Source organism: Penaeus monodon, chromosome 10 (assembly GCF_015228065.2).
Source record: "Penaeus monodon isolate SGIC_2016 chromosome 10, NSTDA_Pmon_1, whole genome shotgun sequence".
In the NCBI taxonomy this organism is placed as follows: Eukaryota; Metazoa; Arthropoda; class Malacostraca; order Decapoda; family Penaeidae; genus Penaeus; species Penaeus monodon.
The window spans coordinates 19,871,343-19,888,842 of NC_051395.1; the positions used below are offsets into that span (position 1 = coordinate 19,871,343).

At 44.5% G+C, this 17,500-nt stretch overlaps 1 protein-coding gene across 7 annotated transcripts in view; it reads right to left on the bottom strand.

Annotated features, from left to right (window-relative positions):
- Positions 1-14,129, bottom strand: part of LOC119577919 (serine/threonine-protein kinase DCLK1-like) — an 86,221-nt gene extending 72,092 nt beyond the window's left edge. For 6 of the 7 annotated variants that reach the window (XR_005229169.1, XR_005229167.1, XR_005229168.1 and 3 more), the window contains exons 1-2: positions 13,964-14,129; positions 776-1,624 (exon numbers count right to left, since the gene is read on the bottom strand). Coding sequence is in view for 4 of the 7 variants with exons in the window: in XM_037925591.1 (XP_037781519.1) it covers positions 776-1,609 (834 nt within the window). In the remaining 3 variants the exon portion in view is untranslated. The remainder of the gene's footprint in view (positions 1-775; positions 1,625-13,963) is intronic. The other variant, XM_037925593.1, reaches the window with a different exon arrangement.
- Positions 14,130-17,500: the final 3,371 nt, after the last annotated feature.

A 17,500-nucleotide genomic window follows, 5' to 3' on the forward strand; every position in this document is an offset into this window, starting at 1 on the left:
AAATCTACATATTACTGACTTGATGCAATCAAATATTTTCCTTACATACAGACATTAACCATATGGACCACAGACGATACGGAACACGATTTGTCGACCTAACATAGAAACCATTAACCTATATAACCATACACAAATGCCTATCTACATCACTCCCTACGCCTTCTTCATGTTTCCGATTGTTTACTATCCCTCTCATCCCTTTCGTGGCTGTAACTTCCTAGGGGTGAGTGTTACCAGACAGGGGGTAAATCCTTTTATGCCCTATTCTCCTATCTCTACAAACCTCTCACGTGACATATATAATCCCCTTACAACAAAAACCCACGGTTTCTCTCCCGTATACCTTATTTACAAATCTATGAGATGTTTCTATACAGCCATCATCCTGGCGTGATGCAATGTAACACTGCGTTTTGCAATTGCGTATTGCCGTTCCCGCGTGCGTAACCATCAGAGGTTACGTTACCTTGCTGAACAGCCGTTTCCTCAAGTCTTTCACAATCATAAGCGACATCTCAGCATTCGTTTTCCAAATTCATCTAATACGGATTTTACAAGTTTCTATGCTAATCTAGCTTGGAAAAGTAAAATTATGCAACTTGTCGGAAAGCTACTGCATATTCATGTTAAAGCACTATAATCTCAGCAAGTTGCTTCGTCGGTCCTTCAATATCGCTTATCTTCAGGCTACCCTTGTCAATTCAGTCGTCTTAAACAAGGAAAGAATTCTTGAAGCTATTAAACTCAAAATTCACGAAGGAAGTGTACTGACCTGTCTTCCATCCAGAGTGTAGACTTTCCTGACGGCGCCCGTGTCAAGCTTGATGGCGTGCGTGATGTCCGAGAGGACCTGCTCGAGACTCCGAGCGGTGCGGCGGTTGAGCAGGATCCGGACCGCCTTGCGTGGCCGGATTCCATTTCGGATCACTGTGACGAGTTTCGGCCGGATGAAGTCCTTAGGGGAATCCGCCGACATGGAGGAGCCCATGAGGCTGGGAGGGAGTTCGTTGCCAGGCGTGGATGCCGGAGTGACGTGTGTTGTTCGCGGAGACACGTGCAGCGCCTCGTTGCGGCGTGCGGTCGCCCGCCACTGCGGCAGGCGCGCGCGGGTGTATTCCAGGCGCTTAAACGTCTCCGAGGAGGAAACCACGTATTCACCCGCCTCGCATATCTGGTCGAGTGATGTCACGCGCGTGCCGTCCAGCGTGAACACATGCCGCACGCCCGCCGTCAGGTGAATAGAGTGATCAAGCAAACGCGTCAAATCTGCCAGCAGGGCTTCCCATGACCTGTGCTTGTCACCGCCTACCGGTACCACCATCCCGCCGAACCAACGGTCACCATTTCGATAAAATCTGCAGCGACGCGCTCGCTTTTCCTCACAAAATCTGGCGAGGGGGATCCTACTGAAGGCACTTGTGGGCGACGCACGCCCCCGGCGGCTCCCTGACGCTCCGCTGGTGCTGGCATTGGAGGGCGTCGCGGCCACGCCGGTTGAGGAGCCGCGGGACACGGGGGCCCTCGCGGCAGCCTCGTCCTCCCCGCACTCCAGGCTGGACGATCCAGAAACCCCGGAGTGCTCCTTCTGCTGCTCCGCCGTGCCCATCACTCACACACCATCCTGTAATCCGGAAAAAAATCTTTAAATTTCTAGTTTGTGCTTATATATATATCACCTAAAACTACTAAGGAATATCATCCTGAGATCTGGAAAGAAACACCTGTAAAATCAATACTTTAAAACGTACAATTCTGCCTCATCTGGTGGTAAATTCAAATGAGAATGTTAAATAATTTTTGGCCCTTTCCTTCGCATATAAAATGTATCTTTTGCTCGGAACGCAATGATTTCACCCAAAACATTTCTAAAAAAATATCTTTTAAGGGGATTCCGTGCTAAGGGATTGGACACATGATAAACTATTTATTATTGGAACAAAACTACCCACAGATTCCTCCCACCTGTTCTCAAGGCGGACACCTGACGGGGTAATAAGGTGCGAGGGGTTAAAGGAAGTCACAAGATAAAAGACTGATAACACCGAGGAAATGACGCTGAGGATAACGAGTCCCAAGATAAAACGCTGAAGGAAAAAAAAAAGATCTGCAAGAAGGTTCGTCATAAAAGGAGAAGGGAAGCAGATAATAACGAGGGAGACCAAGCGAGTCTCTCCGCCGGGGGAAAGGGTGGAGACGCAAGCAGACGTAAATGCAAGATGGGATTAGGAAAATGACGGAGGCCACCCAAGTGCCGGGGGCATGATTAGAAGGGCGTGGTCGATACTTGCAAGGGCAGTGCTGTGGGTGGAGATAGCAAGGCGGGGTGTTATGCGGGTCCTCAGTGATACAGACAATGGGATGTTTATCTCTGCGCGTGGAGTTTATGTCTTTCGATGGTTTACTTGATAAAGCCTCACGTATATTTGATATCACACAAACCAAAAATAACCTACATTGTCAAATCGCCAGAAACAGGGAATTATACACTGTTATATTCATCATAATAGCAATAGTCTGAAAAAAGATATATCATCACCATAAAAAGAAGACGAAGCTTTGTAACATGGCACAGAGACGTAGCTGGCACAGGGCCTGCCAGTGTGACTACAACCAGTGCCAGCCAGGTGAGTCGGACGCATCGGACGCCTGCCCATGCCCCACTTGGTTCCAGCCTTACGCTCCTTAATTAAAGCATTTTTTTTCAAATGCCACCGCCTCGCAGGAGGCTTTTATCGGCATGCGAAATCGGGTCGAAACTGACAGGTCAAAAAGGCAAAAGAAGGATAAAGACAGGCAGTGAACTGACGCTGGTGTTTACCTTAAGAAATGTGTAAATACAGGTGGGGAAAACGGCCCTCGCGTGTGTTTATTGTAGCTCCAAATAATTACCAAACTACGAGTCAAGCAGCGTAACTTCATATACACCGTACATGATAGTAAATAGCCAAACGTAAACAATGTAGCGACATGTATATATGTATGTATGCATGTGTGTGTGTGTGTGTGTGTGTGTGTGTGTGTGTACACATACACACGCACACACACACACACACACACACACACACACACACACACACACACACACACACATATATATATATATATATATATATATATATATATATATATATATATATATATATATATATATCATTGGGCACTGACGTAACGTTCTTGCCAATTATCTAAACATACCCCACCCATCTACCTTCGTTTAACCCACCTTACTACCCTCACCGTGTACTTGCCCACCCGACTCCTTACTTCATATCCTGTATACTGCATCTATATTACGTCCACAAAATTCTAATATCTACTCTCTGCTACTTCCATTGCAGTCTATGTATTCTATATTAAATGCAAAATCACGATACATCTAAGCCGGTGCATTCGAGATCTGCCAAATGGACTGTACTTGTTATCCCACGCAAAATTAGCACCATTCTTTCTAAGCCATATTCCATTCTCTCCCTCTCCCTCTCCCTCTCTCTCTCTCCCTGGACCGCCTCAATATGTCTCCCTTTGTCTCGTTTCCCTCCCCCATCTGTGTAACAACTCGCACTCTGCCTCAGTTCCCGTGGGCCCCGTTCTGCCTCCACACCTCCTCTGCAGGGCATCCACCTTTGCTTCTCACACTTCTCTACCTCCACCCCCATCCACCGCGCTCACCGCACACAAACACGCCCTTTCCCGCCCGCTTCCTCTCATCATGCATGCCTGCAACGCTTCTCCCGTCACCCCAACACCTCGCTCCGTTGCATAAACTCTCGCCCTTTCAATCCCAGCGTGCAACAGGAAGATATTCTTCTCAGGGAGCTTTCATCAAATGCAACGTCTTCTCTCGTCACACTTCACACTTACCACACGTGCTTATTAGTCTCCACGTTCGTCACATTATGGTTCCGAGACACCCAAAAGCGCACGCACAGGTCTTAATCAGAATTCAGAAGCACCTGTTGCTACGTATAGAAAATCTCTACGTACTTGTACTTTGGGTTAGGTAAATGGACAGTTACAAGCCTGTTAAGTAAATCATAAAATTCATAAAGATTGTATTCGCAGACATGGGTGCTGCTAAAGGCAGACAATCAGACAAAAAGAGACTCAAGAACAAATATACATCAATCGCACGAACACTGACAGACGACAGACAGATACATGCTTACAAGAACAAAGAGACTGACAGCCGAAGATGAGCCAGAGAGAGTAACAAATAACACTAATTAATCGAGCGGCTCGTTGGGGTGAAGTGACATAATTTCCATTCGCTAATTCCGGCCTTACTGTTACTCCTTTCAAGATGAAGAACTGAATGACGCTGCAAGTTGAAGCTATGCTGTATGTCATCCTCGTGGGTGAGGTAACTGTTGGCGTCATTATAAGATTGACTTCAACACTTAACATTACTGCATTAGAAAATTTTACATTAATTATTGAAATCAATGTAAAACGTGGACAACATCTAAGAATCAAACTTACTTAAATTTTTCTTGTCTGATATCTGAATAACTTGTCACTTACCACCTGATAAGTTATATCTAATGATAAGGCCATTAGTATAAGCCACAGACTTAACTTATCTTACACTAGATAACATTCACTAAGGCAGTCTGTAAAATATAATTCCCCATCGTGAAAAAAGAACGTCAAGAATCACATTTAAACAACAATAAAAACTTCCCGACGAGATCGATAATTCCCACTGCATTTTTATCTATTTCCATTGCATGTACAACGAGCTCCATCGAATTCGGTATCTCTTTCAGAGTGCGGCATCTCAAAATCAAGACGCCGCTCAGATGTTATCGCATGGATATCATGCCTGCAGAAAAGTACTGTACGTCATGCTGTGCATGCAGACATGCAGACACACACACACCCACCCACCCACCCCCACCCCCACACACACACACACACACACACACACACACACACACACACACACACACACACACATATGCCCATATCGATCAATAACTGAGGCCATTACCAGATAGTGCTGACAACGGTTAACAAGATTAATTAGCGTTGGGTATCGAGCTAAAGGAAATGTAATGACAACTAATGCCATGGTCGCGTCTTTTCCGCAAGCCACTGATCCGCTCGATCCTTTCGCACTGCTAAACGATATCTTCCTGCTACAATTTTTTTCAGACTGGAACTTACTTTATGTATAATGAAACGGATCATCTTCAGGGTTTTTGCCCATCATTGATTACACAGAAGGAAAACAGCTGATTTCCTGGCATTTGTGGTTAAAAGTAAATGCCCGACATACAGCCATCCATAAAAAAATTTAAAACATTTATCTGGGACATTATGCAACACGATCCCATTAACCAATCTGGCAAGGTGTCGAGTGTCTATAACTCGTACATTTATATTTATGCAAATCACATAATTTGGGGTACGTTTTTTATTTCACCAAGAACATAAATTGCACTACTAACGTGCTGAGGATATAATATATTTCATAATTTCAGGAAAAATGAGTTACTTCAATATACTGAAAAATCGCAAACCGGCACTGATGAACCAACACAGCTCATCTGGCTGGAACACGAGGTGAAGAACAGAACAGACAAGCCCACAAGAGAGGTACTAGCTACTAGGCCTATACAATAATAGAATGTGGCTGCGAGGGAGAGGGGAGCCTGTCATCATCTCTACAGTCATCGGAGGGGAGGCAGTCGTGCCACGCCTTTCCCCTCGCTCGTCCCCACCCTCGCTCCATAGCAGTCCCTTTGCCCTGCTGTCGCCACAGGAACGCCTCCGCCCGAATTCCTCGCCCCTTCCTCGTGGGAGGGCATTGTGGGCTATCACGACTGAATGCGGCAGCAGCCCCGATGTGTCTTCCATCTGTGCCCGACTCGGAGGGAGGGGCTTGCTGGCACTATTTTAATGACGTCATCGCCCTCTTTATCCGCCATCAACCGTCACGTGCTGTCATTACCTATGCGCCATTATGTCATGCCCTTAATTCAAAAGCCATTTGACAGGCTTCACTAAACATATAAAATTACATTAGAACAACCATAATGACGTTATTTCCACGCACGATCCTAACGGTCTAAAATTCAACACTTCCGAGAAAGAAAAGGAAAACCAAGGCAAATAAATCCCACCATCGTAACGTAATCTAGAGCCAAAGCGAGTCACACACACCCACAGCCGCCGAGTGCCAGTGTCACTGCATCCACCCACTAGTTTTGTATCCTCATTGTGACCACCCGCCCGCCCGCACCCCACACTTGCGTCCGCACTGATATCGCATGACCTCTATTGTTCCAACCTGGCTGGCCCGTAGTAACTTAAGAGTGTTTCATACTCTAGGTCTTCTCGCCCGCCACGTAACTAGGTTACATCACCACTAAACTGATCTGTCAGCTGTGTCTTTCCGCTTACACACGTGTCCCGAACAGAACATCGAGTTTATGGGCGCGCGTGCATACGGAGTGAGTGAGAGTGTGTAAGTGCGTGCGTGCGTGCGTGTGTGTGTGTGTGTGTGTGTGTGTGTGTGTGTGTGTGTGTGTGTGTGTGTGTGTGTGTGTGTGTGTGTGTTTGTGTGTATGTGTGTGTGTGTGTGTGTGTGTGTGTGTGTGTGTGTGTGTGTGTGTGTGTACTTGCGTGCGTGTGTGTACGTGTGTTTACTTGCGTGCGTGTGTGTACTTGCGTGCGTGCGCATGCGTGTCATTATTGAAATGTTTGAGAAGTAAGCTAACCCGCTTGGTAATGATGCCCTAGCTAAATACATGGGTAGTCCAGAAAACAAACTCGCGAAGACCAATGAAGTTTAAACTTTCTACTTCGGCGACCGTGTGACTTTGCTCAAGCACATATGCCAGACACACCTTGCTATCATAAGGTTCATTTTCCGCCAAGGTGCCTCGTGCGATGGCGTCGCCGGGCGAGCTCTGCTGGAGTCATCACAAGCGCCCAAGGAGCCTTACATCACTAGCGCTAACATGACATCACCGAAAGAAGCACGAGGGCGGCGGGCGCGTGTGACTAATGGATAAATGGAAATGTTTCCTTTTATACCCGTTATGGCAAAACGCAAGGAATAATTACAAACCTACTTTAACAGGATATATAATGATATAGCTTGGTCTTTCGATCATTTTTTCCTTCTGCAAGATGATCGAAAATAATTTAATTATTCCCTCAATTTCCCCTCGCCTGTAGTCACTAGATTAGTCATCTTATCGTTCTGTTGACGTCCTTTTCATGTTCCTTTTCCATCATTACCCTGTCCTGTTTCCACCCTTTGGGCGATTCTCCTGTATATATTTCTTTACTATTTTCCATGGCTAAATATTTACAAACGTGATGGTAAAGGCTTATTCCTCACTTATCAGTGCCCTGGAGGACTGTGTCTATATAATATACAGCTTTACATCCTATCGACTGTGTGACCCCTTTCAAGTCCTCCAGCGCACCAAGGATTGGCTGTACGTGATAGTGTAGGTTGTGCGGGGATGATGACGTCATAATACTGCAAGGGTAAGGGTGTCTCAACCAGCCAGGCCACAGTATAGGTTCCGTAAAACCTGCTTTGCGGCAGGTGTTCTTGGTAACCAACAGTAAAAAATCTCAACCCCTGTATACATCTTCCAATTCGGATTTCTCTTAACTTTCTTACGAAGGTCTCAGATGACCCAAAGACCGAACAGATTAGACAGCGAATAATGAAGTAGTAGATTGTTGGCTTCCATACAATAATATTACAATGAGTAACAGTGTTGTGTGATGCACACGCACACACGCGCGCGCGCGCACACACACACACACACACACACACACACGCCTGCTTCTGATTTCCGCCCGTCCCGTTCTCAGAGCAGAATACAAGGCCTGCGCACGCCTCTCATTACCTGCCAGACCTCCTGACGGTCGCAGAAGGCGCTACTGATCGATCGGTGACGGCGACAACGAACGCGACTCACCACCGCAATGTCAACACGACGGTGTTGACTCTCTCTTTGCGTAATGGCTGCGCTGACATCAAGGCATCTCCCACTCTTGCCACCCTGCGAAAATGCCTTCGACATTCCGGCTCTCGCGACGCCTTCGGGAGGAATTTCTTTTAAAACACCCGGCACCCCTCGGAAAAAATCCCTCCGTACTTGCTTCATCTTTATGTGTTAATTTCGAGGTCCTGCTCATTTCTGGCTCCCTTTCTTGGAAATAAAAAGGCTCGAGAGGTCTTAGAATACGCACCTCTGCTCCTTCACCAATGAGCGTCACTTCATATGTATTTCCGTAGGAATGTTCATACGCATCTGGCGTGGTAAGCAAGTAAGCATAGGGAACAGTTGTATAACATGTGTGCAATCCATACGGATGCATTATGTAAATATTATAAAAGAAAACAAATTTTCTGTTATTTAATACTTGGTGTACGAGAGTTTGTCAGAATCCTCCTTTCCTCTTGAAAAGCAGTTTAGTACTAGCCTTCCTTCATTCACAGAACTCCAGACGGTGGGGGGGGGGGGGGGCGAACGCCCACCCCACCAGCACACGCTCACCAAACACACACGTACTGAGAAAGACATGTACCGAAACTTAATATATATCTTTGTAATCCCGTGAAAATGGCAGTTGTTGCGCTCTCCAAACAAGCTGGTTTAAATTTACAGTGTAGCAACCAAGCAGGCCACGATGGCGATACAAATAGCGTGAAGCAAACCCTCAAGCAATGTTTGTGTAAACAATCCCCGGCGAGCCCTCACTGCGCCTGTGATTAAGTCTCTTGCCATTGTGTATGCTGCATCACTTGAGGCTCTTCTATCAACATAAAAAAGAAAGGAAAACGACAGGAAAAATATATTACGTAAACAATCTCGTAACCTTTTTGGTTGCAAGACATTGTTACAAACAAAAGAATAATTATCCTAATGCAAGATCTGGTGTGGATTTGATGACATGGCCGTAAGACTATAAGCCTGGGAACTTTGCTTAGTTGCACCTCCCAAACATCATAACGCAGCTTGTTGCTAGCATCATATATACACCTTTTTTTCCCTTCATGCCTGACCAACGCCCTCCGCACACATGTCTGTTGCAATGGCCTGATAAGAAAGTCCCTCTTACACTATTGTTCTTCATAAGGCAGCCCTTTTCTTGCCGAAGAGACCAGCTCCACCGCACCCAAACCTAACACATACTAAATCAAGCTAAAAAACATCTGCTGACACTTGGACGCTTCGAGAAGTAATTGCCAAATTAAATCACGTTCCAGGCGAGTTACCATTTGCAGTCTTGAACATTAGCTATATAAAAGTCAAGGAGGCCGCTTTGCATGCTGCGAGGCCAGCTCTCGACATAATGGATGTCATGTCACGTCGCCTGACCTTGGCCTACGAGTGCCGTGTTTCACGAGACACGAATCAATAGCGCTTGGCGACTCACTCAGCATTAAAATCATTATCTTTATTTTTATTTCTTTGCATTTCTTGCCTTCTTTCGCAATGTGATCTATCACAATGAACATTTTAAATCCCAACTTCTTTAACTTCATTTTTAATTTTCAATCAAATAATCGGTTCTAAAAAAGATAAACTTTCTAGCTTCGAACTGAACTCTTACCGAACACTCGGGAGTGATCAGTCCATCGACTTATCACAAAGAGAAACAAAGGGAAATCACTTTCCCTCTGCTTCCTCCCAGACGGGATTCGTGAGGCCTACCTAAACCGAAGTCGGAAGGCTCCCACAAAAGAGCCTTATCGGAGCTATAACGACTCAATTAACGAAAGGAAAACACACCCGGGAAACGTAAAACAAATCCGCCCCCCAAAACTCTTGCTACAACAACAAACGCCTTCCCTCCTTCGCCGCCAGCGTCATCACGACCATTAACAAAAACAGTTTTGAAGGAAAACGATAAGAAAAACGTTCTCCTTCATCACTGCATTGTTTTCTGGTTGGCGTACGAAATTAAACATCAGTAAATATTCTTAACAAGGAAGATATTGCAGAAATATAAATGATGTTCCAAGAAATAACAGGAACAGGAACAGGAACAGGAACAGGAACACGAAACTTTCTCTCTCTCTCTCTCTCTCTCTCTCTCTCTCTCTCTCTCTCTCTCTCTCTCTCTCTCTCTCTCTCTCTCAATATATGCTTCTCTAACTCTAAACTATCATGTGATTCCTTTTTCAGGCAACCGATAAAAAAAATTAAATAAACAAATTTAGCGAGAAATAATACACGAAAAGGGAATGGATACAGCTGTATCCGCACCCTTGATTTTTCTCTAGCAAATAAGGAACAATCTCATAACGAACAAGAATCAGCTGTTAGCAATGGAAAAAACAGTTCTAAAATAATGTGAAAAACACACACCTAGCACACCTGGTGAACTGAAGTGATTTGCGTATAGCGGGAGTCTTGCAGTGCTAAACAGCTACGAAGAATTGAAGTGTGGTTTTGTGCTGGTAAAACCAGTAAGTGTACTTAGGTGATTAGTGTTCGTGAGCAGATGCGAGCCACCGTACCTTACGGTGTTAACCAGTACGGTCATTAGTTTTAGAATTAAGATGCTCGAAATATTAGGTTCTGGTTCCACTGACAAATTACCTATTTATTACTAATGAAAAAATCTTATGAGCATCCGAGACTCGTTACCTTTTAAGACCAGCAACTGTGGTTTCTGTAAGGCATAAGAAAACCGTCTCGAGCGACCGTTGACGGATAAGAGAAACCCGTTTGAGCTGAATCTTGCGGGGGTGGCAGGAGGTGCGAATCCCGGGAAGGCAAGGTGCGCCAGTCTCACCCGTGTGTGTGTGGGGGGAGGGGCGTGATTGTGATTCATTTGCGCTTGTGTATGTGTATGTGTGTGTGTGCATATGTGTGTATGTGTGCGTGTATATGTTATATGTATATAGTTGTGTACTTCGTATACAAATATATATTCGAGAGCGGTCGCGTTTTATCAAATGCGCCAAAAGTGAATTGTCAAAATCAGAAATTACTGAAGGTGCACTTGGCTCACGCCACAAGCCGATATTGAAACTGTATATCCATCACTCCGATGGCACTCCTAAAACGCCATCCGCATTAAAATTGCAATTGTGCAACTCCTCACCAAAATAGGCAGTCGAACGCAGTGATAAATATTCAACTATCAACAGTCATTCACCACTGGACTACACGTTGACGAAAATAGCTCCTTTGGTGCATATGCAGCCCAAACTGTCCACACTAATTTGTGTTCTCTACTGGGTGCAATTAAAACACCATGGATGGCTATCCACTATGGTTGACATAATAATGGATTAAAATCAAAGATAATAACGAGGTTAAAGGCAGTATAATGACGATAGCATTATCGTCAACGTCATAAATTATGGTACCGATGACAGCCTTAAATTACGCCAATGCAAAAGTAGTAATTGTTCAGCTTCTATGCAAATTGCATTTATACTGTATGGGGGTCAACAGAACCAAGATTTTAGAGAATTGAAATCGATGAAACTTTGGCGTCACTTCGCTGGCGACATCCAGGCGTAAACTCCGATGAGATTCCTTGGAGCTTCCTCGCTCTTCCTCCTCCCTTCTCCACTCCCCCCGCCCTCATCCGCCCCCCTCCCTTCCCCAGGCTCATTCACCGCCGGCTGTTCCAACTTCCGTAGAAATGTAAGACCTCTTACACAGTATCTGATAACACAAGATAAGGAACTTCTTTTACAAACATTGAAAACACATTCGTTATGCACAGCTGATATAAATTATGACTCAGCTTATAAATAATAAGAAAGAAAAAAAATATCGAGACGACAAACACGCGTAACCACGACATTGCTCACTCGCCACGTGCTAAGGAAAAAAATCTTTTCTCTCGAGCAGACGTGGCCACAGAATGACTAACCAACACGGCATTTCGAGTGTCTGGAAAGAAGAGAGGCTACTTCCCTGACGACCTGCTAATCCATCGTGCAGCTTTTATGTGATCACCAGATCAAGATAACTCCTCGCTGGCAACTGCGAGAAGAGGGAGGTGAGTCACCAGCGGGGAAACACCTTTATCATGCCGGCTGGCGCACATAACACATACACATACGCACATGTCCATCCGCTGTCCACGCCGTACGCTTTCACTGTAGCCCGTTATTCAATACGTGCGCCACTGCGCCTTTCACATATGTAATCTGAAGTAAAATTTCAATCAACTCCCTTTCCTTTGTGGCTAAAGCAAGATTGGCACAACACATTTACTCAACTAGACGTTGAATTAGTCATAAAGGATATCTTTTACAGACTTCAAAACCGCAGGTGTATTCAACTATGGCAAAACATTAAACGGTAATCAATTTTGATATGATTCTTACCATTCCTTCATGAAACTACGGTTATTATAATAAAACTAGGTCTACCTCTGACCCTGAAGTCTTGTGGCGAGAGTATAAGGTTATGGCGATTTTCGGTGTGTTTTGGGGGTTTACCTTTACACACACACACACACACACACACATAAATACACACAGCTTAAATACATTCGCATACAAATATACAAACACACACGCAAACACACAAACACACACACACACAAATACATACAGACATAAACACAGCATAAATACATTCGCATACAAATATACAAACGCACACGCAAACACACACACACAAATACGTTTCTCTCGTGTTAACTCCGGCCTGATCACAAAAACAACCTCACATGGGGACAACATGCTTCGTCCAGCATTTTGCCATGATATACAACCCACTGCATATCAGTACGGGATTGGTGAGAGTTTGAACACAGGTGCACATAACCTAGCATTTTGAACACAAACTTTAATCATATATTTATTTCTACTTTTGAATAAACTTTTTATCTATCGTTTCAATTTACATTGGATATCTGTGTAAGATTGAAACAAGCCATATAGAATTCCTGATCTAAACACACATGCACATTTATATAATACGTATAGCCTGCATATATAAATAATCATGTGTATAGACATTTAACTCCTTAACATATATAAAATCTAGAAGTCATAGCTATATTCCACCAAACATATTGAGAGAGAGAGAGAGAGAGAGAGAGAGAGAGAGAGAGAGAGAGAGAGAGAGAGAGAGAGAGAGAGAGAGAGAGAGAGAGAGAGGAGAGGGAGAAGAGAGAGGGAGAGAGAGGGAGAGGGAGAGAGGAGAGGGAGAGAAAGAGGGAGAGAAGAGAGAGAGAGAGAGAGAGGAGGAGAGAGAGGAGAGAGGAGAGAGAGAGAAGAGAGAGAGGAGAGAGAGAGAGAGAGAGAGAGGAGAGAGAGAGATGAGAGGAGAGAGAGGAGAGAGAGAGAGAGAGGAGAGGGAGAGAGAGGGGGGGGGGAGAGAGAGGAGAGAGAGAGAGGGGGGGAGAGAAAGAGAGGGGAGAGAGAGGAGAGATGAGAGGAGAGAGAGAGAGAGGAGAAGGAGAGAGAGAGGGGGAGGAGAGAGAGAGGCAAGTAAAGCGAGAGTGACAGACAGACAGAGAGTCCCATCAGACGTTTCCTTATGGCAGAAGTCATGTAGAGGAGCGTAGAGGCGAGCCAGCTGCCTTGGACAACCCCCAATCCCACCACGTCTGAGCTGGCTAGAACAACCAAACATTGAATAAAAGTATACCATGCTATATTGACGTCGAGACCAATCTTTGGTAAATAATCACATCAGTTTAGGTGTCCCGTCGTCCTGTTTGGAAAATAGCGTAGGGCTGCCTGGCTGCAGTCTGGCTGATGCTTTTATTTTTCATCTGAGGAGCCGATAATTTTAGAAAAGGTATCCATTTCGCTTATTTTCTGGTCTTTTCAAAAGACAATTTGCTTTTCTTTAGAACGTGTCTGCCAACCAGCACTACCTCTCACCTTATGGATATTTGATGCGAGTTGTCGAGTACTCAAGACGAACTACTAAGTACACACATGCACATATAATAGCAAACAGCACATCTGTACACATGACACCAAGACGGATAATCTTACCGCTGCGAGGCGTGGAGTACACAGACGAAAAGCAAACAGTTGGCGCAGCGACGTGAGAGAGAGAGAGAGAGGGAGACAGAGAGCACGACCGCGGCAATCAAACGAGCGTGAGCAGGACCATTCGCGCAGGTCCTTCTCTTCACACAGCCTCAACCACACTGACTCTCGCCGCCGCCGACACCCCCCGTTCCCTTCCTCCTCACCCTTCCCCTTCGCACCACACCAGTCCTCAAAAATCGCACACAAAATGGACCATCTGGTAACTCACCGGCATCACCCTTGGATTCCACGCTCGACTTCACTCTTCATTCTGAAGTTTTGTATGACTGTATTTTCTCGGACTGAGCTTTTCACGTGAAGAAAAAATATTGGGGAACGCTACAAAACTCCCAATAACGCGAACATAAACACTGTAAATATAATCTACGAACGCCAAGTATTCCCTGCGATTTCTTCTCTAACTGACACAGAACTAGCAGGCAAGTGTCACATGTACTCCAAACTTCGCCGATCAAAGATCCATATCGTTCCCCCTACCTAGCTCCACCCACCTCAGGAGTCATGATAAAGGTCTCTTTGATCCACATGATCAACCTGCCACACCTCTCGCGCCCCAATACTACATATGTTGCAGTTCCACAGGCGTGAGGTTCATGACATGTGGTATGTGGAGCTACTACCCGAAAGGAGCGAAGGAGACAAGGGTGTTATATGACGTGGAAGGTGGTTCAGGGATTTAAATCCTCCTCTCCAAATACCTGGCACTCGGGGCGACGGGAAAGGGAACGCTGAAGGGGTTGGACCTAAATGTGGTTAAATTTTCCGCTCTTCACAGCTTGAGGTTCAGCGCGTGCGTTTATGTTAGCCAGGGCAACCTCTGCTCCACCGGGACAGAATTCTTGCGAGGGGAGGGATGAATGACACATGCATAAAGATTACTCTTAATTGGGTTTCCCGCGTGAGTCAGGCGCCCGTCAAGTGCGAAAGCAAACTTCCCCAACAGAAGTGCGATGGCAAGGAAGAGCAGCAAGGCTTCATTCGCGCCCTACCGTCCACAGCTAATGCAAGGGAACTTCCGATAGCGTGAATTGTACAAATAAAAAATAAACAAGTCACAATGAAAGTATTTACTTTTAAATAATTGCCCGAAGGAAATAAATGGTTTCTGATGGCGAAGATAAACTACAGGTCATAGGTCAGGTTCCAGGGGTCCTAAGGAACCCTGACCAGAACTTTTAAACCCGAACACTCGCGATTACTATGAGCCTAATCAAGGTCTATATATATACACCTTATAAAGACCTTAACTCCAATTTCGTTAAACGCGAATTTGCGAAGTTACTTGCGTAGATGCGCAGAAATAACTGTCACAACAGGATACAAAGGTAATCTCCATTTGCCCACCTTCACTGCGTGGACAGTTCGCCGAAGGAGGATACTAGCGTTGCCTACGCGTCTTTATAAATATGAAATTATTATTTCGCTGGTCGTCAACTCAAATTACTTAAAGGCTGTTACTGCAATATCGATTTTTATCATGTCTGCAAACCTCAAATTCAAAATTTAAGTAAATTTAATGTTATGATTTAAAATTGTACGAACAGTGATGCAATCTTGCTACATGCATTTGCAAAAATCAATTGATAAATAAATTAACAGATTACCAAGAATAAAATGATTACAGACTACATAACCATTTCTTACATTACACGAAGTGGTGTTCGTCTACTCCCTAAGCATGCATATATTCCCTAATAAAGTTTTATTGCAAATTTCATTCAAATCTGACATGTCTCCTTTTAAGCCTACCCAAAGTAAAATGTCATTGTTAAATACCTGGCGAAGCAATGGCAACTAGCCAGGCGAAGTAAAAAAAAAGGCCGTCACTAACTAAACCACGTGACAGCACGGCAAAGAAAGTCGGCTCGCGTGTCAGACAGCTCAAATCCCAGCCTTTCTTTATAAATTCCTTCACTGCCCAGGCAAGCAAGATCAATGTGTAATCCACCTCACCTAGGAAAGTGTATCAAATCACGAATTTAAGAAAAAAATTGAATACGCAATAATTTTATACCTGCATGGTAGGCAAACACACGCACGTATACACGCGCGCGCGAGCGCGCGCACACACACACACAGAAGACTTACTAATAACCCCATGATAATATTCGCCAACAGCTAAACTAATACTGAGAAGCCAATCCAGTCGACAGCCTCGGCAGACATCACAAGCAAAACAGGCTAACGGAAAAGGAGGTTCCTCTTATTAGCCCATCGCCTGAGTGGGTGAGGAGACAAAAACGAATTATCAGACCTAAAGTCGAAATATTTCGACTTTAATCAGAGCCTTGCATTAAATGCCAAACTCTCGTGCCAGTTGCTGGGCGGAGGCCGTAGGGAACGGGATGTGGATGACTTTCGCTCTCTCTCTCTCTCTCTCTCTCTCTCTCTCTCTCTCTCTCTCTCATACACACACACACACACACACACACACACACACACACACACACACACACACGCACACACACACACACACACACACACACACACAAACACACACACACACACACACATCCTCGCGCGCGTGCGAACTCTTACAATTTTTTTTTCTCTTCTTATTCATCCTCATAAAATAAGCTGTTCTTGTTTTACAAATTAAGCGGAAACAACTGACAACACTTAATGATTCCCTATCAATAATTTTGCGGCATTCGATCACATTTGGAACAAACACCGACCATAAACAGCATAAAACACATACGTTTCTGAATAAACATCGAACTGAAGTTATGCAACTGAGCTTGAAACCTGAATCCCAGTGTTTGTGCGCGAATGCCAACAACAATTTTAGACCGAAAACATGATGAAAAGGATATATCATATATATCAAATCTTGCTTTCAAAGAAAATAACGCGAGCATATACATTGCAATACATATTCATATGTACACTATCTCGTTCTATCTTCTAATAAACAAACAAACAAACAAACAAAATATTTAAGCTCTAAATTCTACCGATCCGTTCAGAGTAGACTTATATACAACTTTTAGAATGCTTGTTTTTAGCTTGTGACCAACGTGCCGCACGTCAGACCCTATGAAGAAAAAAATGTCCTAATGACTCATTTTACTCCTGTAGCCACACACAAATAAAGAAATATATATATATATATATATATATATATATATATATATATATATATATATATATATATATATAAACAAATAACGCAAAACGAAATACACCAGTCCCTTATGGCTATCTCAGCATAGGTAATTGACAATAAATCCTTCAAGAGCATTATCGGACTTGAGATTTGTGAGATTTCAGGAGTGGGCGGTGTCTCGCCGTAGGACAACCGCCCAGCACGACACAATAAGCACTGAATTCGTCCAAGTGGTCTACCGGGGGCCCATCACAGCTGCGAAGACATATCTCTCTTGTGCTTTCTGGTGGAGAGGTGGAGAGGAGGAGAGGGAGGAGGGAGAAGGAGCAGGAAAAGGAGGAGGAGGGAGAAGAGGCAGAGGAGGAGGA